Below are 21,976 nucleotides of genomic sequence, written 5' to 3' on the forward strand. Positions count from 1 at the left end.
AAAAATCACTGCTATACCTATACTTTAACAAATGAATCAAGTAATTGCTCTTTCTCTTCTCGCACCACGTCATCTATACGAGTCTGAAAAGTGATTTTCGATTTTTAACTAACGCAAAACTCTTCTTCCCCATCACACCTACACATAGACTTTTTAGTTACGCACGTATTCTCCCCTCCCCCTCCTTGCGCTCTCATACTATATTATGGTCGTTTTTGGAATCGTACTTTTACACGCTTTTCTATACCTACTCTCACATACGCGAAGCGACGTTAAAAGTCTCGCTATAGTAGGTAATTAAGTTGCTCGAAAGCTTTTTAAGGAATTGAGGGGGGTGTGAGGGAGGTAAGTTGTACGAGTAGGTACGATGAAGGAAGGTGACGATGTCGCGTAATGACTTCGCATTCGTCGTCATTTTGTGCACCCTTGTCCTCCGTTTCCTTTTACAGATTTTCATTTCATCAGGCAGCTAGCTAAGTATTAATTTGAAAGCAGCCGAGTCGTTGTTGCAGAGAGTAATTCAAAATTCGAGCGTTAACCTTATATTGCAGTTTTCAACTAATATGTTTATTACGACTTGGGTAGTAGTGCGCCTGAGTGTAAAAGATGAGATGATTTCTATACTTGGAAATTGAAACGTGCAACAGTGTTTTAGACTAAAAAATAAACAAAATTTGAAAAATTAAACAAATAGGTAGAGTACCTACCTAACAAAAATTATCCACATTATTGAGCTGTTCCTCTATTTTTCGTTTTTGCAATTCTCAATTAAAAATCTAAAAAAATGCAAAATTTTGGTAAGGCAAACTCGAGCTATTTTTCGAACAAAGAATAAAAATAGATAGGTAAACGGACCTACCTATCTCAAATTAAAAATTTATTTCGATATAGCATAAGGTTTTATTGGGACCATAAAACCATAAGAGAAATAAAAAGTCATAATGAACTGACACAAATATTAATCTCTTGTTGTCCCCCCCCCCATTCCTCTGTTTTCTAAATAGATGCCGAATAAAGATGAAAAGAAGGAGAACGACAACGAATGGGAATTTCGGATTCGTATTCCATCCACAGACAAAAATCCATCTCGAATTAGGGTAAATGCCCCCTACGTATATTGGGACCAATGATAGTAGGATATTTTTTTTTTTTTTTTTTTTTTGGTGCTTATAATTAGAAGATTATTACACCATAGTAGGATATTGGATTTATGATCTGATGAAAATACATCATTACAAATAACAAGAAAAAAAGAAGAATAATACGATAGTTGAAGTTTTGGAAAACTTCCATTAAAACTTCCATTGACTAGTTGATTATGATGTTCTTCTGGTGACCAATGACCATAATGGTCTGCGAAAAATAAAAATATATATCTCACGAATAAGGGAACTCATTTTTGTTGTAACACTTGTCAACTTGGAGAGATGAGTACGCTGTAAATAGTAACTACTTACAGTGTGTAAGTAGTAACTACTTACGGCGTACTCATCTCTCAAAGTTGACAGGTGTTACAACCAAAATGAGTTTCCTGAAGGCGCATTGATTCCCAGATTATTATTTCATGTTTTACAAAGAAGAAAATTGTGGCGGAAGACATATAACATCGCAGACAAAATGTACCTATTGAAATGAACTATGCAGCTTTGTTTCGTTCAAATCGAAGAGGAGAGTATGAGTTCGTTCAAATCGAAGAGGAGAGTATGAGTTTGTTCAAATCGAAGAGGAGAGTGTGAGTTCAAAAGGTGACCTGTAGTTAACAAAAAGCAGATCCCAAGATACTGCACTTCGAGGTATAATGTAACTTGGATCCAATATTTAGCCTCTTCGGAAACATACCCAATCAGAAAATTGAGAGTATGCTGGATCACACGTGCAATTTTACGATGAAACTCCACTAAAAATTCTACTCCAAAATTTCAAAAAATCAAAATGCAACGAGGCGATGTTCGGTACCAAGTAAATAACAAAGGCTCAACTGCCAGCAATTGGCAAGATTGCAAAGAAGTTAACGTTCTATCAAACTGCCATGGTCCGGAAACGGTGAAAATTAATCGTAAATTGAAAAATGGAGAAAAAGAAGAGTTTGACTGTCCAGCCATGACCGTCACATACAACGATATTATGGGCGGTGTGGATTTGTCAGATCAAAAAATGTCGTTGTACGAACTGGGGCGTAAATCTCGGAAGTGGTGGAAGAAAGTTTTCATTAGAATGCTCATGAGTTCAGTTGTAAATTCGTGGATCGCGTATAAAGAAAACTAGCACCTTCCAAAATTTCTCCAAAAATTGAAAATTCTCTTTCTAAAATTAAAAGAACTTTCTTCCGATAAAACTTAATGTACATTTACTTAAAAATAACCTTATTTTGAAACCATTGGAGAAATTAAAAATTCAGATAGGTACCTACCAAACAATTTCTGTCGATTTTTGGTCATGATTTTCCTTTCTTCTTCGTACGAAGAAGAAACCACAAAAAACTGAACATTCTTAACGGATTGAGAATAAATAAGCAAAATTTAAACTGAAAAAAGTAAAATTTAGATTAAATAGGTACCTACCTAAATGCAATTTTGCAAATTACCCAATTTTTTCGAGAAAATCGATACAAAAGCTATGGCTCATACTCACGAATGAAGATTTTAATAAATAATCCAAAAATAAATCAATTTTAACCCAATAGGTACCTACCAAAAAGAAAATTTTTGAAGATTTTTTTTTTTTTCAAAACCATCCATTTTTCACTTAAAATGGAGTCCCCAACAACCTCGAGGAAAGTCAACGTCAAAAATCACGATTTAGACGATATTTCAGTCAGGTAGGTATACCTACCTACATCAAAATGAATTTGTCTTCGATTCAAAATTACAAAAAGAAAACTTTTGAACTATTTTACAAAAAACTGAATTTTGGAATAAATATCCAATGAATAAAAAATAAATAACAATCGAAAAAATTCAATAAATAGGCATTACCTACCCATTATAAAATTTGATTTTAGGCGATTTTCTAAACCTCAAAACTACTTAAAAGTCAAGCATAAAATGCAAAGTCCTAAAATTTCAATTAACTTCAAAGACAGATTTTCTGCCTCTCCTAAACAAAAGAAGTAGGTATACGAACCTACCTACTTCTCAATTTGGAATTACTCATCGTAAAAAATGGATAAAATGGGACCATAAAACTTTAGAAAAATAAATAAAATCAAAGTCATAATGAACTGACTAAACTAATGATCTTTTGTTCCCCCCTCCCCTCTTCCTTTTTTTTTTTTGAAAAATAGATGACAGAAGAAGGAAAGAAAGCCGATACTTGGAAATTCTTTGTGCGATATCCGCCCTCGGAAAAACGGCCGTCGATTGTGTCAGCAAAACTGCCGACACGTTCAGTTAAAACCATAATGGGCATGCTCATAGGATACGACTTGGCATGCAGGGCACTGAGCATACTCGACCGGAAGCTGAACGGCGAAAAAGAAAAAACAAAAAAAGAATAATTCATCTAATTGTTTATTTCCCTATCGTATAATATGTATAGTCAATACAAATAAGATACTTTTAAATGTAATGCAAAATGTGTCGCCCACTTTTTTCCCCAACCTCACCGCCACAAAGATAGGTTGCTCTCATTTCTTTTTCTTTCTCAGTGACATTTAGCAAACAAAAAGCCAAATGGGCTTAAGACCTTCAGAGAAAAGAAGAAGAACATATGCTGGTTCCTTTTTTACGAGGGTAAAATGGACAACGTAATATTTTGTCCATACCTTCGTAAAACCAAGTAGGTATTATAAATCCATCGAATAAATAGAAAATTGGAGATCATGCTCTGTACGTAACTGAGAAAAGAAGACTATGTGCTCTTTGTAGGAAGGACAAAAAAGTAGAAAAACGTGTCAAAACGATCTGCAGTAAGTGTGTGCCATGTTTCCCTACTTATCATAAGTGACCATTTGTAACTTTGTTTTATAGAGAATAAATACGTTTTTGATCGATCTTATTCAATTTACATACTTTGAAGTTCCCAGGTGTCCCATCAGGATCACAGTACTACTGGGTCATATATGTCCCGGGACAAAATTCCCACCAAACCTGCTGGGAATATGTATTCCCGCCTCAAAAACTCTGAGTTGGAGTGAAGTATGCAAACCGAAAAAATTCTCATTTCTTAGCATTACCTTGAGGAACATTTCCATAAAAAAAATTTGATCCAAATCTAAAAACCAATATTCGGCGCGAAAGGGTTAATAATTAAATATATTGTAATTTAATGTAAAATTAATAAAAATTTTAAAAAAATATAATTTTTGTTTAACTTTCAGTTCAATTCATTTCAATATAAATTATTTCATTCGATTATGCTCAACATTTCAACAAATACTGCTTCCATGTGACAGTCAACAGGTCGGTGCGTTATACTTCCTTGCTGGGTACAAAGTAGCGTTATTTGGGATCGCTGTCGAACCCATCAACAAATTTTTTCTCTGCATAATCCCAGAAGCAAGCGGTACTGGAAAAGGAGCGAATACGGTGATATCAATGGTGCACCATTTTTTCGAAAACTTTTCTCTTGGAGAGAACAAAGTCATCTGCCATGCGGACAACTGCTGTGGGCAGAATAAAAACCGATACGTACTCCAGTATTTGACATGGCGGGTAGCAAACAATTTACACAAGAAAGTCCAAATTTCGTTTCTACCGGCAGGCCATACCAAATTTGCGCCTGATTGTTATTTTGGTTTATTTAAGAGGAAATTGAGTATGAGTAAGGCGCACTGCTTAAAGGATGTGGCTCAAATTGCAATCGATGCGACCCCAGACAAAAATTCAATTACTCCCATCATCGTTGGACATGAGAGTAATGGAGCCACGTTTATCCCTACGTATGATTGGGCTTCTTTTTTTCAAAGTGGAAAAACGGTACCTGGTATCACGAAATATCACCACTTTAGGACAACGTCATCGAAACCGAACTATACAGGGTGGCCCAGTTATATGAGTGTGCTCATTTTTTTTTAATTTTTTATTTTTTATTTTTTTTTTTATTATTTCAATTTTGAGGCGAAATGGAGCGTTCCACGAGAAAAATACATCGACCAAACTTGTAGAGAATTGAATTTCCAACAACCTATAAGAGATTCATTTTTCTCCAGAATGCATATTTTTTCCGTTTTTGCTTAAAATAAGAAAAATTTTCAATATCATCGTAAGATTTTTGTTTTTTGAAAAAAACGGAAAAACTACGCATTCTGGAGAAAAATGAATGCCTTATAGGTTGTTGGAAATTCAATTCTCTACAAGTTTGGTCGATGTATTTTTCTCGTGGAACGCTCCATTTCGCCTCAAAATTGATCTCAAAATTGAAATAATAAAAAAAATAAAAAATAAAAATTTTTTTAAAAAATGACCACACTCATAACTGGGCCACCCTGTATATCGATGAAAGAGTATGAAACTACTCAATCAAAGGAGTGCAACATTTTTCCAGTCCCAATACCATCTGGAACGTTTCCTGCGATTGTGGAGCGCGAATATTTGTACGAAACTCGCGATGTGGTATTTTTGATGAATTTTCGAGTCGATGTCCGGATTTGTTGCTACTTCGAATGGATTTTAAAAGTGTGTGGCATTTGTAGAATAATATCTGATTACTTACTTACGTATTTTAGATATTCGTATTTTTGTTCAGTTGATATAATATGTACAATGTTTCGGTATAAAATTTTCGCAAAAAAAGCTCTGGAATTTTTTTACGTACCTTTACTATAGCCATTGTGTCGAACAGATTTTACTATTTTTCTTGATTGAGTCTGTACAGCTAGATTGAAATAAGTAGCTACGACTTTTTTTTGAAAAAATTTGGGAACCAATTTGGTGTAGGATTGATATTTAAAATTAAATTGTTGACGCCAGCAATTTCCGTGAAAATACGGAACATGATGACCGGAAACCAAAATACTAAAAAGCGTAATCTCAAAAACCTGTCTGCAATTGAAAAGGAAATACTTCTACAGTTGAGTTTACCGAAGAAGTCGTATGAACTACTCCCAGGAAGTAAGATATACTGGTCAGACTAAGAAACGTATACGTCACAAATATGTAGGTATTCACATTTTTTGCAGCTAGAGAAGAAGTAAAAAGACTGGAGCTACGAAAACTGATACGCAAAAATTTGATTCAAAGAAACGACCGAGGTACCTACAGACAGATGCCTGACGTTTACTACGATCCCAAGTACTTACGGAAAATACAGAAAGACAAAGGTCTTGTATATTGTTAATGTACCTTTTACTACCCTTATCGTATATTCCATAGGTGAGTTCATACGATAACTTCAAAATAATAGGTATAAATAGGTAACTGATATTTTACAGGGCTCGTCTTATATGTCTATTTTTTATGAGATTTTTTTTCTCTTTCATTTCGAGTTTAAATTGGTATCCAGTCTATTTGTTTTTCTAAAATCGTGTCTTACTAATTATAATTTGCTTTTCAGAAAAAAACAATTTACGTTGAGATCTGGTGTTACATATTTTAAAAAATGGAGGAAAATTTTGCATTCAGATATCAACCACCTTGTTTTAAAGGTATGATTCAAACCATTAGAGCAGTTTTATTATTATTGTTCAAAGATGAGAAGAATCTTACAGTAATTGTCAAGCTTCGTCTTCTTCTTTCTCTGAGGAATTCGTTTACATCTACCCTCGGTAGAATTACGCATACGGTCTTCTTTAAGCCGAAACGTGGCGGTGATGTTTTCTTAGAATATTTTACTCTAGCCATTATATTTATTTCTCCTCGACGATGAAAAAAAGAACGCGTGGCGGTGATGTATCATGAACCAAAATATCAAGTATTTGTGCACAAGTAAATTGAATCAGGATACGTTAGAGAATATCTGTTTTCCATGTTCTCAAATCTTTGAGGTTTCAATTTCATTAAACCCATAATGGGTAGGTTTTCTTTTTCTGTGTTCGTTTTTTTTATTGTTTATTTATATATTTTTTAAATTACTTCTCGATTATATTATCTACTCTGTGTTTTAGTTTATTTTATACGTTTTTTTGCTGATTTTTTAAATTTTTAATCAAAAATGCAATTTTTGTTAAAATTGTTTATCTTTTTAAAAATCAATTTGTTTACTCAAGACAGTCTGTCTTGGAGGTCTCAAATTTGTACAGTGAGCCGACAAACATACTTCCAATTTTACAAGTGGTGAGTATAATTTTATTTTATATGAAAGATTTTGAATTCAATTCTTTCTCATTTCTCTCATAACATGATGCAGATTCGGGTGATTCCAACCCTCAGAACATATTATTTTGTCAACAACTTCATTTTTTTTTACGCTTTTACCTCCTTCCTATAGTATTATTTTTCGTTGTTCATGTATTATTTTTTTGTTTCTAGATGATTTCCTGACACGCGTGTATGATGTGGTGATCACCGATGCAAAAAAGGACTATACCCTTAAAGAATTGATAGACGCGATCGACTTAGTAATCACTCGCAACGAGACGAAGTATGGAAGCGTGAATAGACAACACTGATTTGCGAGCAACAAAGTGATCTATGAGACGAGTCCTTGAGAATGCTGGGAACAGTATGTATTATATATGTATGTGTTACAGCATTCCAAAAGATCCTATTGCCAAACAACTTTGGTTGCAAAATTGCGGTCTGCAGGAAAATGCAACTCGGATATCCGCCCACGCCCGTCTCTGCTAACTTGCAAAGCACATAATAAAAGGTCGAATTTGACTCGAATAAAACTTTGAATCAATCGCTCGCGAATTTCGACGAAGAATTACATACATGAAGCCAAAGCCGACAATCAGGACATAGAAATTTCAGTTCCGCCTTCAATATTATTCACGAACGATAACATTGAACAGCTACTCGTATTGCAAACTGTTCAGCAAAATCGTTACCAAGTGTTAGTGGATGATCTACCCCATGAAATAGTAAAATGTGATGATTCGACGTCTTACATAAATTACATCGGGAAAGCATTATTTTCCTCGTTGAAACCTTTGTTGGTCATTTCCGATCACAAGTGGATGTGATGGATAGGTATCGTCAGTCGATAATCGATCTGAACAAGAATAGTGGGTAGGTTTTCTTTTTCTGTGTTCGTTTTCTTATTATTATTTACATATTTTTAAAATCACTTCTCGATTATATCTACTTTGTAGTTGTTTTAGTTCATTTTATACTTTTTTTTTTATTTTTTTATTTTTAATTAAAAATGTAATTTTTGTTAACGTTGTTCATTTTTTTAAAAATCAATCTGTTTAATCAAGATAGCCTGTCTCGGAGGTCTTACAACTTATACAGTGAGCAGACAAACATCCTCCGAATTTTACAAAGTGGCAAGTAAAATTTTATTTTACATATATGAAAGATTTGAATATAAAATTCTATACCATGGTCATTTCGTCATTTGAACAAAAGGAACATTATCACATATACTCGTCGAATGTAGATGCCTGTTTTGGCAGATGATATCCAGATTTTATATAATGGAAGTGTTGAAAAAAATAAAATTGGACACTACATTTGCATATCAAGTATTCTCATGACAAAAAAACAGTTTCCATTTATGATAGTCTAATATCATTGTGCTCTGTTGGAGGCTAAAAATACAAAATTCTGGATACTTCACCTTTACGTATGTGCTATTCTCTACTTTATCACCTTTATGCTGTTCCATCATCTGAGCATGGGCATAAATTAGAGCAACTTGCAAAAGGTTTTCTCCCATTGACATACATCTAGCTCGTCCGTTTTAAGAAGAAAGACTGAAATGTAAACCTGTCTATTTATGTGTCCTTTTCAGCCATTGGAACACAAATATTTTCAGTGGCAGATGAAGAAGTGTGTACTAATAAAGCACATGAGGCGTTCCACTCAACTGTATTTCTCCATGTTGCGGATAACAGATGTACTGGACACCCCAATTTTTTGCAAGTTGTTGGTAAGAAATTTATAAATAAGTGTGCTTATCTAATTCAAGTTCATGTTAGGTGCCAACCTATGTTTATTACATCTCTCCGTGTTTTGACAGAGCATTCAATCCCCTTACAGTCATATCAATGACTGGCCAGAAGTCATTATTATTGATGATGATGTTCTTGAGCACGATATGCGGCTGTGTAAGCTGGAAGTGACTTGGAACGAATCTAAAGCATTCGCTTGCAAAACGCAGAATGATATATTAGAGCTGCAGCTAAATTACAACAAATGTCGAAAAGACATTACGTGTCTGGAAGAAGCGCTTGCGAACGCCAACATGAAATGCAATAACCTGCAGAAAACAGTCAACAAGCAGCGACTTGTGGCGATGAACTCTCAAACTTCGAAGCAAGAGCAGCTGATGTAAATTCAAACCAATTTGTACAATTGTTTTTTTTTAATTTTTTTTTTTTTACAGAATCATTGAACTAAAAATCTAAAGAAAAACATGTGAATTTCAAGAAAACGTCCAAAGAAATTATGTCAGAAACCTGACATCCTCTCCCTGCGCCTTTTTGATTCATCACAACGCGGCATCAGAGACATACGATCAAAGTTTTCTGATACTTTTCTCGTTGACAAAATCATCTTGATAGCAAACAGGGAAGATATTCTTTCCTAAGGAACTGACCTGTCGATACGCAGGTCATAAACATATCTATTTAATAGCTTAATACACCAAATTGGATGGCCAGGTAAACTGGGGTAAGAAGTTCATTGAAAAAATAATGTGTTGGTTGAATCCCTCTGCATACCTTTTACCACCACATTTTCAACGAATTTTTAAAAAGTGTACTATTGAAACAATCAGTTGACTAAAAGAGAATTAGTCTGGTTTTGTGAAGTACGTTTTTTGGTCGATCCTAGCAAGTATTTCTACAGTTCTCATAATTTTATTAAATATGTATCGCGTTTTTTTTAATATCTGTTTTTTTTTAAATATCTCAGATTTCTTAAAATATTTCGACCACCACATTTTCAACGAATTTTTAAAAAGTTTACTATTGAAACATTCAGTTGACAGAAAGTATTCAAGTATTTGAGATTTCGCGTTCATTTGGCCTATTGTCGTCAAACCCGGAACTACATTGAGGGTTTAACTGAGCAGTTAAAATTTTGCAAATTCTTCATTTTTGAACAAATTCTCGTTCTGAAAATTTTTTCTTCACGAATATGTTGCATAGGGTGGTCCTTATTTACATGGTCGAAAATTTTTTTGCAATTTTTTTGATTCCTCCCCCCAAAGTTGTTCCCTTATATGAGAAAATAAATCCCTGAAAATTTTGGTCAGATCGGATAATATTAACCCGTGCCGCAGAGCATCTGAAATTTTAGAACTGACAGACCGCGTAGCCATTGTATTTTCCACGAGAGCCGCGCGGCGTTGTTCGTGTTTTCCCCGACACGCATATTCCATAGTCCTGTATTCGGCTGGCTGCAGTAAAAAAAATTTTTGTTGACAAAGAGGTCTCCTTTGACACCTAAAGAAAGATTCTGGAGTATAATCGGCATCAGAAAATATTTTGAGGTGATTGAGGAATAATTTCTAAAAAATGCTCAAAATCGACATGAAAAAATTCCAACAATTTTTGATTTTGATAATGTAATACCAAAAAAAGGATACCAAACGATGTCAAAATAAATCCCAAACCGGTGTTACCAATTTTAGATTGCTCATCTCTTACAGCTATTACTTACATCAGTTACATCGTGCCAATAATATTTTCTTCATTATAAAAATTGTTAAAGGGACATAGCCTTTTGGAATGATTTCGACAAGTATCACCCCTGTGAGCTACGAGTATCAAGGAGCAATAATTATGTTTTTTTAAAAACAATTGAAGTTTAGTAATAATAAGTTAATAATTTTTAAATTAAATTTTAACAAAGAAAAAAATTTTTAAAAATCAATTTTTTTAATATACCTAGGAAAGTATTTCAATTTTTATATTAATTTTTTTTTTAATAAAATAAATTATTGGTAACACTGGTTTGGGGTTTATTTTGACATAGTTTGATATCCCTTTTTGGTATTACATTTTCAAAATCAAAAATTGTTGGAACTTTCCCATGTTGATTTTGAGCATTTTTTAGAAATTATTCCTCAATCACCTCAAAATATTTTCCGATGCCGATTATACTCCAGAATCATTATTTAGGTTCCAAAGAAGACCTTTTTGTTGAAAAAAAAATTTTTCACTCCATCCAGCCGAATACAGGACTATGAAATATGCGTGTCGGGGAAAACACGAACAACGCCGCGCAGCTCTCGTGGAAAATACAACGGCTACGCGGTCTGCCAGTTCTAAAATTTCAGATGCTCTGCGGCACGGGTTAATATTATCCGATCCGACTAAAATTTTCAGGGATTTATTTTCTCATATAAGGGAACAACTTTGGGGGGAGGAATCAAAAAAATTCGAAAATGTGAAAATAAGGACCACCCTAATATTGTTGCATTAATATCAAAATAATGAAATATATCATTCCTGAAACTGGGAAAGTATTTTGGACCGCATGGTCCCGATTTTTTGATGTTTGTTGCTTCGAGATTTCATCTACATTTTCAAGGTGTCTGAAGCGCGTAACCAGAAAGCCCCCGTAATCTATTCCCCGGAATCAAAAAAACATACACAGAGTCCTTCAAAATTACCGAAGTGAGTATATTTTAATTTATTGTTTTATTTAATTTTTTAAATTGATAAAATTTTTAAGAAAATATAACTTAATTTTTGTTTAATTTTCAGTTTAATTTATTTTAACATATAACGCTCACCCAACGATGCGGCAACGGCGCAAATGGACGTCCGGCTGCCTGGGCATGGATTAGTAAGTATAAAACTTACTTTCAATACAAACATTTAAAAACAAAAATTTAACTCACTGTACATCCTATAGCTCAGATGCAACGGCTCGAACGAGAATATGCCGAAAGGCACCTGAATCGGATGGTCCAGAGGCGGGAACGACTGCAAAGGGACCGACATTATGCGGAGAATGATCGGCGAATTTGGGCCGGGTGGCATGAGCTCAGAAATGGAGAGCCTACAGCTCGTACGCTTCGAACTTCTCTTTGAAGTGAATATACTTGGTTCATGTATAATGATTTCAAAACCAATGGAAACTGCGAGCATGACCGAGAGGAGTTTATTGATTTTGATTTTTTGAAGAAAGATTCGGAACGTACGAGTACTAATCCTTATGAAGTCCAACTTTATACTCTACTTTAAGAATTATTCATCAGTTCATTACGTTTTTGAGATATTTGTTCATTTTGTTTTAGAATGTGTGCTTTCCAACTGGCATATAGTAAGATCAAAAAGAAACCCAAAAGACTGGGAAGAGTTGAATAAAGAGTCAAAATAGAAGACTACTGTCATCAACTGGATTCCACAATGCCAAAAGGATCAAGATAAAAGTATTGGGACTTCAGGTCTTCAAGATGGTTTCATGTGACCGCAAGAAGCGTGTACAGAAGAGAGCATCCTACAATCTGAAGAAATGCTCAAATAATGATTTGCCAAATAGATGCAATCATAAAATAATGAACAACGTATGTGGCATAGTTACTCATATAGAAGAAGTGCAGTCCACTAGCACTCTAGCAGTCAAAATAAAACACTACGAAAAATTAAAATCACGGACAGAACGGGTATGGAATGTTTTAAATACGTACCTACACTACACATTTTTTAATGAAATATTTTACTAAAAGATCCACCTGTTTTATAGCAACAGTCAACATTACAACATGGGATGAACATTTTGTCACAAAATTGGATGACTGTATTTTAGCTGGAAAAATGAAGATTTCTTTGTACATATAAACAAACCATCGAATGCTGTAAAATAAAAGGATTGTCGAGGATCCTAGTTAACCCTACAAATCCCACCTGTGAAGATGTAGGTATGGAAGCCATCCTGCAACACTTTTTTTTATGTTATTTTTTTTACATTGATTATTCAAGGTTGAAATTATCGATGATTGAAAATACAGCTAGGATGATAGTTGAATATTATTCGACGAACTAGTTATTTTTTATATGATTTTTTAATTTAATATTGAATATTTTAATTATAAATATTTAATTAATTTATTTTTATTACGTTTAAATATAATTATATTATTTACCTATTTTTTTATTTTTAGTTAATATGTTTAGTTATCAATTTGAGCGAATAATTTGTACCTGTCCCACTGCCCGATTATTACCGTAACAGTTTGGGAAATATCACTTACGAGACGAGACAAGACCCGGCAGGTTCAGGTCATACGCAAAGGAAGATCGAGTATCTTCACCCTGATGGTACCCTAGACTTCACTTGGGTGTTCGATTACCATATACACTTATTCATGGATCTGATGTAAATCCCCAGGGAAGGTAATGTCTGATAAACTGCCTTTTTCAACTGTCACTGATCCATTTTTCAGCTTCTGCATAATATCAATGTTACAACTTTGGCCGAAGAACAAAGAAAAAAAAATTCAGATGCACGCACCTCTGATATGACCGCCTTTGTTTCACCAAGGACGAGGAAGCAAAAGTGGAAGCCCTACATCTATATAAATCCTGATGTAAGATACAGCTAGTTCGGTTATTATTGCGAATTTATCAAAGAAAATCGAAGAACTACAAGAAGTTAATCGAAACGCTGGCGATATTGTTCTTGATCACGAGGAGGTGTCTACGCTTAAAGAAGAAGTTTGTCAATTGAATGAAATCATTCACTTAAAGACAGACGAGATCGGTACCTTGAGAAATAAACTCGAAAACATTAAAATCAACGCACGTCCAAAATGCCAAATCGATATTGTTGAAAATAATAAATTGAAGCTCACAATCGTGTTTGAGAACTGCTTTCGCTTTCCATGTTAAACAGAAAACAATTTTATGATACAAAAGATATTAAACAAACACTACCAGGACAAGCATTAAATACGCAATGATCGTACTAATGTACGTACCTAAAATAGTCAAACATTCGGCTTGGTTGGAAAACCACAAAAAAAAAAACACCAAATGGTTTGCTATGAAAGTACAGTGTTGTTTACACCTTGGATCTCGTAATGAATACTTCGTCATAGAAGTGAACTATACGAGTAATTGTAAGAAGTAATATCATCACTCACCAGTTGTAGAATGTTTTCGACCTTCAAGATTGGCGAATGCCAGCTTCATAGAGATTGCAGATTTCGAGTAAACTAGATATTGCTGATTTCATCTGGGTAACCTGGTAACCTGGAAATCCGGCGATTTGGCAAGGAATGACCCTATTATAGGTAGTAAATTTGCATATCATCTTACTCGCGTCGTCATTTCAAAGGCACCGTCACCGTTCGGTTCCTCTTTAACTGTCATCAACTGGATTCCACAATGCCACAATGATAAAAATAAAATTATAGGGACTTCATTTACCAATGGTGGCGGAGGTTAATCAAAAATTGAACCATCCCAACACCAACAACAATTATTTGAATGATTAATATTCTCTTGTAATTCAATTTATTTTGTAGCAGGTCTTCAAGATAGTTTCATGTGACCGCAAGAAGCGTGAACAGAAGAGAGCATCCTACAATCCAAAGAAATGCTCAAATAATGATTTGCCAAATAGATGCAATCATAAAAAAATGAACAAAGATTGGCCAAATAAATGCAAAAATACAAAACTCATATGTTCAGGAATGTGAGTCCAGTGTTTAACCCAACTAATCCTGACCATGAGATAACAGAATTGATGGCCAGAAAACTTTCATCAACACCTAGGAAGAGTGGAAAGAACTGTTGGCTGATGCCTTTGAATTCTTCAGGTAAGCCCTAAGAATTTTTCTTGAAAAACTGAAGGTGTTCTCCATTATTTGATACAGTCAAGTTTTTTTTTCAATTTGATGATGCTTTGTCATCGTAAATAAAAATTACAAAGCAAGTGTAATTATTCCTGAAATTAATTTAATTTCCTTCATTTTTTTTTAGGATAAAAGTAGCTGTAAAATAATTTTCCAGGAAAACCGACAGAATGGTTTCAATATTGGAAACCTGGGAAAAAGCACATGATGACACTCCAAAGTCGCCTGAACAGAATGACAATGACCATGAGATAACAGAATTGATGGCCAGCAAATTTTCATCAACACCTAGGAAGAGTGGAAAGAACTGTTGGCCGATGCCTTTAAATTCTTCAGGTAAGTCCTAAGAATTTTTCTTGAAAAACTGAAGGTGTTTCTCCATTATAGGTAATACACGTGATAGGTAATTAGGTACGTCGCAATCGCCCAAATATCCTCAATCGCCCTACTGACGTTTTTCTTCCAGCACACGGTCCTTCGGCTCCAAATTGGGGAAGTTTCAACTACTTTTTCAGCGTTATGAATTTAATTTTTTTCAGTTCTGATTTGAAATGTACTAAGAGGTTTCAAATTTCGATAGGTACCTATTATTATTTTTGAATTTCTCGATGGTTTTTAATGGATTTTCTCCTGTCTTGATTGATTTTTATATCTTGAATTTTGGTAGTGATGTTTTTCCATAACAAATTTTCCATGATTTTGATGATTATTTTTCCTGAATTTTTGCCGAATTTTATTACCTTGAATTCTCGTGATTTTTTCATTAAAATTTTCCCTCGAGCTTGCGTGGTTTTATTGCTCAAATATGTAGTTGGGATTTCTCCTTATTTCGGTTCTCACCCAAATATCCTCAATCGCCCTACTGACGTTTTTCTTCCAGCACACGGTCCGTGTAAACATCTGTGCCTTGTTTTCAGATAAACGATGCAACCTATACGTATAGGGAAGAAATGTTCAATGAGTTCATTGTGTTCGTTCTGATCGGAACAATTCTTCCGGCATCTATAATTTTGGTAAGAAACGTAATCAACATTTGGCAAATACATAATTTCATACTAGGTACCTATATTTTGATTTTGCAATTTCCAATTAGGATTTTGAAGCTCTCTAAAACAGTTAACAGAACCTAAAAGTTTTTTTTTCAATTTGATGCTTTGTCGTTGTAAGTAAAATTTTTAAAAATAAGTGTAATTATTCCTGAAATTAATTTAATTTCCTTTATTTTTTTTAGGATAAAGGTAGCTGTAAGATAATTTTCCAGGAAAACCCGGATCCGATATGGAAATATTATCGAAAAGAAAAGGGCGAATGAGGCTGACAGTTGTTAGACTAATCCTACAGATCACAAATATGGTGACAAATGAGCCCACGATATAGGATTAATGGCACTTCAGTGTCATAAGTACAAAAAAATGCAGAGGAGGGAAGCATATGTGAGGGGAAGAATCGACATTGAATTAATTTTTTACTCGCTATAAATCAGCCAGCCAAGTGTATAGGTAGAGAGGTGCCAATGTGTTTATGTTTATGGAGTTGGGTAGTTGAGTAATGGAGAATATGGGAATAAGGCATGAATCATTGGCAACCTTTTCATTTTATTTTTACTTGTATACAGATCGAAATAAAGCGAATAATACATAGTTGTATATTTTGTAAAAATCAAAAATCCGCTCTGGTTAAAATTTTTGGTTTATGGTTCGAAGGTTATGTTTCGCCTTTCAAACTATCGGATGTGCCCTGGGATTATTTCGGAATGGTAACTTACCGAATTTGGCGATATGTTCTTGAAAGTAGGTCGGCACAATGGGAGCTCTTCGCTTATGCAACTCGATTCTCAGCGGATCAGTCATCAATATGCTCTGATAGAGAGCACCTCCGTGACGTCTATCCGGTTTCACAATAGCAGTTGGGAACATGACTTGAATTTTAGACGTGATTCGACCCTTGACCGGATGCAGCTTTGGTACGTTTTTCCCAACTTCCCATTTCCTCAGCAGCTTCTGAGCTCTGGCTTTTTTCTGGGCTCGTTTAGCATCCTCTTCGATTTTCCAGTACTCGACCCATTTATCGTCTTTTTCATTATAGACTAGTTTACGATATCCGACCACCGAAGGCGAAGACGATATTTCCTCCTCGTCGGCTTTGTTGTCTTCGTCAGATGAACTAATCGAGGCCAAGATCGGCGACCCGTGCTCGTCTTTGGTTTCAATTTTATGCTCGTCGTTGACCAAAATAGCTGGTGAGATTGCGTCTTTGGCCGGCTCAGGCGATGGTATCTTGATCTCAATCGGTGTGCTAGGTTTGGACGCGCGAACTTCCTCGGAAACTATAATTTCTCGATGTTTACTGTTTGAGCTGGACGATCTCGAGGAGTCTTTTTTGGCGTTCAAACTGGTAGATCTAGAAGATCGAGCTTGTTTAGTCTCAGATTGCCTCGATGCCGAAGATAGATCACGTTTTGATTCCGATACCTTCGATGCGGAAGAATGATCTCGTTTAGCTGAGTGTTGTCTGATGGACGAAGGTTTATGTTTACTTGTCGATTGAATTCTAGATCTCGGCACGTGTCTGCTGTTTGGCGTTTGTGTTCTGGGGGTCGCTCCCATCTTGCTCGGAGTTCGAGATCTAGACGGAGGAGGTGGTGGATGAAGAGGTGCTTTGTGCTTAGGCTGCTGATGGTGTCTACTGCCTGCCGATCCTATAAATGTAAACATACGTCTGCCCGAAGCATTGGTTGCCTTGTCGGGTTTTTTAACCCTCGTGATATCCGATTGATGACCACGGTCAAGGGTTTCGTAAACTACAGTATTGTTGTCTCGGATGCTGGATTTCTTGCTCTGGTAATACTCCATGGCTCAAGTTTGTAGCGTGTACGCGTTTATTCGAGTTAATTATCTAAGAGATCACGCTATGGGCTTTCACATTCGGACTGTATATGATAAGACTGGATTACAAGGAGCCTTCAAACCACACTGAAATAATTATTTTTACAATTTGCCTAGTAAAGTGCCACTAGACTTTTTGTATCGAATTTCAAAACAACATAATATTCCAAGCAGTTCAGTGTGCCTATGACTGCCATCCTTTAAACTACATTGTACTATTCAACCTGAGAGAGAGTCTGCTGGAAGATATCTTGGCTTTTAGCCTTCTTTGGTGGTTTAGATTCACGCCGAGAGAAACTTTTCACCGAGAAAATGTAAATACTAAGAGAGGTATAGTAGGTTGTATTCTCACTTGGAGAGAATATGAGTATAAAAATATTCAATTATTAATTTTTTTTGAAAGAAAATTTTAAAAAAATAAAAATTCCCTCTCGCGCATTCAGCCAATACCTGATGGCTTGTTTTTTTACATCTCATAATCCGAATTTTTTGAAGCGTTTGCCCTCGTTTCGCTAGAACCAGTTTGCTTTTCTGTTATCACGATTGAAAAAAATTTATACATTCTTGAAATATGAATTTTTGATAGCTTTTGTACAAGTGGCTTTTGAATAATCCAGTTCACTCAAAAGTTCTCCAAAAAATCTGAAAAAAATCCGGACATTTCCTGTCGCAAATAAAAATGCATTGAATGTAAATCCAAATCACCTTGTGCAATTGGTTTTTTTTTTTTTTACAGCATCATTGAATTGAAAAAGAAAAACGTGTGAATTTCAAGAAAACGTCCAAAAAAATTATGTCAGAAACCCCATCTCTCCCACCCCTGTGCGTTTTGGATTCATCACCACAGGGCATCAGAGACATACGACCAGAGTTTTCTGATATTTTTTTCCCCGCCTCATAACCAACAAAATATACAAAAATTATCTGTCAATCAACCTGATGATTCGGGATCTCTTGGGGTAAAGCATCAGACCGAAATATGAATGAAAAATACTATACGTATTCTCGAACATGAAAATAATTTTGTACTCCACAGTCCGCATTTTCAGGCATCTAGAAAGTTTACAAATGGATTATACATAACCGGCTGACATCACTTTAGTGCCGGATAATTCTACACCAATAAAAGTATAATCTATCTAATCTACATTCACGAGCGAAATATAAACATTTTTCGTAATTAAAACTCGGAAAGTATTTGTACTTTCCTTAAAGTGCATAATTACATACGTAACCCTGGATCTCCAATTAACCGCGTCATTACAACGCTGAACCAGAAACCAAGCATTAACAAGAGTACCTACTTTAATAGGTTATAGATTATGGTTCAGAAGATATGATCACGACCATAATCAACTCATCAATTAAATATTCACAGGTCCCATAAAAAGGTGACTTCACAGTGTTATTTGGGATCAATTGCCCGAATAAAATATTTTCCATACGATTGCATCAAAAATAGCACATATAAGGAGTTGTGATGAATTAACGACAGGAAACGAAGATGAAATCAACCATCCACAAAAGGGGAGGACTTGGGATCAATTGCTCGACAGAATAGGCTATTCGCGAGTGAATGTGATACAAGAAATACTGTAGTTATCACCCATCAATAAAAGGGTAGATCATTTATGACCTCGACACAATTTTGATGCCAGCCGAAATCTTGACCTTTCAAGGTCTATTAACCGAAGAACCCATTTCTTCAGATCAGATAACACGTTGAAAATTACCAAGAGAGTACTCCATTAACATGCCCATTAGAAATAACAAGTGTGAAAGATGTAACTCTCGGGCTGCCCCCACCCTGCGTTTCCATTTGTGAATTTCATTCAGCGAGAATATGGAACAGAAGTGGAATACAAAACAGAAATTGATAATAATAAATTGAAAGCTTGAGCTTTCCGGATAAATTTCATATTCTCAGTGCTACGCTTTACCCTTCGAGTTTTTTTGCAGGATGTCTCAACAAAATTCTAACAAAACACAGGTATGACACTGATTTTAACCCCCTCCCAACATAAAAAAGTTACTTCGTAGTTAATATTTTTTTAAAAAATATATCATATTGTGTGGAGATTGTCAATAAAACCATTTTCGTTTTTAAATCATCAATAAAAGAGGCGACATATTTGTGGGAGGGGGTGGAGGGTTTCCAACTACATAATTAGCAAAGCCAAAGTGATTCAAAATTAATGTAAACAAATATACTGAATACAAATATGCACAAAAAAAGCCAAATAATTTCTCTGTACAACAGGTTTGAATTTTTTTTAAAATTTTGTCATGTGTTTACTTATGGAATTACTCAAGTTACATAATTCTCATCAGAAATGTTCGAGAATTTGTGAAATACAGAGCTCTACTCAAATGTCTTTTTGTAGTTTGAATTTCAAAAAAAAATCATATTGTGTAGAGATTTTCAACAAAACTATTTTTGTTGCTAAATCGTCAATAAAATTTCTGAGAAATCAGAAATGCAACCTGTGGCGATATATCTGAGGGAGGGGGTGGGGGTTTCCAACTACATAATTAGCGAAGCCAAAGTGATTCAAAATCAATGTAAACAAATATACTGAATACAAAATATGCACAAAAAAAGCGGAATAATTTCTCAGTACAGCAGGTTTGCATTTTTCTATTAATTTTATCATGTTTATGGAATTTCTCAAGTTACTTCTCATCAGAAATGTTTGAAAATTTTTGCAATACAGAGCTCGTACTCAAATTTTTTCCAAAGAACCTACTTTGAAAGAGATAAAAAAAAAGTTGTGAAGCGTGAGCAAAGCATTTCAATCCAGGAAAAAATCACAGAAAAAGCCAAAACATTATAATAAAAAATATTTATAGTCAAAAAAGCGAATTTTTTTTCAGCAATTTGATAAAAAGCGAAATTTGCTAATTTTTGAAAAAAAAACAACGACTGTTTGAGAACTACAAGCAACAAAATGTTGACTAGAAGCGATACTTCTACAATTATAACAAAAAAGAATGGTTTATTTTTGGCAATTTTTGGCAACAAGGTGAAACTTACGATTTTCAAGAAAAATTGAAACATGTACTTAGGATTTTTAAGCAAACAAGCAACAATTTTTAAGCAATTTTTGGCAAAAAATACTAGGCCTACTTATTGAAAACTGTATCTTTAATCTTTAATAATTATTAAAATAACAGCGTTCTTGATACGAGAAGTTGATTTTCATGGTTTCAACATTCTCAAATTCTTACAATAAACTACTCTTCAGTTCGAAAATATCAGCAAACTTGGCTCGAGCAAAGCGAAGGCAAAAGCTTTGGAATGAATGAATCACCATTTTCCAGGAGTTGAAAACTTGGATCAAATATTTTTCAGTAATTCGATCAGATTGGTCAAAGAAAAACTAATTCAAGAAGTAAAAAGCAAATTTCTCTCGATGATGAAAAATTACCGAGGTTTGTCCAAATTGTTACACTTCCAATTTTTGTGGTCCTCCGAATTCCCGAATGCGTCGATTCATATATCTCAATTTACTCAAATTTCAACAACTTTGATCGGTAAATTTCGTTCGAAATTTAGAATCTTAGTTCTCATTTTGGAAAGATTTTTTTCACTTTGGCGATGGTGACTGAATGTGGCCAACTTCGAAGTCGACCTTGTACCAAGATTACCTCGAAATTTTACTTGTGCAGCAGAAATTCTGAATTAGTCATTTTTTCATTTTTTTAAAAATTCAAATTGAATTTTCCATTTATTCTCAAAAGTCATGTATTGTGTCCCGTGTCTGTATCGTGTCTTTTTAATTAAAATACCAGCTATTAATTACGTAATTGTTTCATTTTTAAAGTTTTCCGAATCGAATCGAATCGAATATGGGTATTGTTTACTGTAAGTAGGTGCGATCCTTCGGGGCGGCGCCCCTATAGATCCTACTGCACACTACTCGTTTCTCCCAGGATCGAGACTCCGTTCAGAGGTTCAACGGATCAGCCAGAATAACTTTAATGGTCGAGAAATAAACCTCGTATTTCTCTACCATCTTGTAGTTCGTGAGATTTCGATAGAATCGATCCTAACATTTACAGCAAAATAATCACTCATTTGATGAAAAAGAACTTTATTCTTCCTCCCCAAAATAATTTGTTTGATTCCAATTGCTATGTTCTCCCCCGAAATAATTCGATTGATTCTTCTCAAATGGATTCTCCTGACTCATTAAAGTCCGGGCCATCTGCAAGCAACAATCAGCACTACTGCT

The 21,976-nt window shown here is 34.7% G+C and overlaps 2 protein-coding genes across 4 annotated transcripts in view; both read right to left on the bottom strand.

Moving 5' to 3' along the window:
- Window positions 1-21,976, bottom strand: part of LOC135840635 (limbic system-associated membrane protein-like) — a 390,872-nt gene that overhangs the window by 179,890 nt on the left and 189,006 nt on the right. The gene's annotated exons all lie outside the window — the stretch shown is intronic.
- Window positions 1-21,976, bottom strand: part of LOC135841952 (serine/arginine repetitive matrix protein 1-like) — a 121,779-nt gene that overhangs the window by 23,136 nt on the left and 76,667 nt on the right. The window contains exons 2-3 of one of the 3 annotated variants that reach the window (XM_065359187.1): window positions 18,678-18,794; window positions 1,093-17,828 (exon numbers count right to left, since the gene is read on the bottom strand). The exons of the other annotated variants lie outside the window; for them this stretch is intronic. Of the exons in view, the coding sequence (XP_065215259.1) occupies window positions 16,575-17,708 (1,134 nt within the window). The 5' untranslated portion in view covers window positions 17,709-17,828; window positions 18,678-18,794 and the 3' untranslated portion in view covers window positions 1,093-16,574. Of the gene's footprint in view, window positions 1-1,092; window positions 17,829-18,677; window positions 18,795-21,976 lie in introns of those variants that run through there. 3 annotated transcript variants of the gene reach the window in all.

The sequence above is a fragment of the Planococcus citri genome, chromosome 3 (assembly GCF_950023065.1).
Source record: "Planococcus citri chromosome 3, ihPlaCitr1.1, whole genome shotgun sequence".
In the NCBI taxonomy this organism is placed as follows: domain Eukaryota; kingdom Metazoa; phylum Arthropoda; class Insecta; order Hemiptera; family Pseudococcidae; genus Planococcus; species Planococcus citri.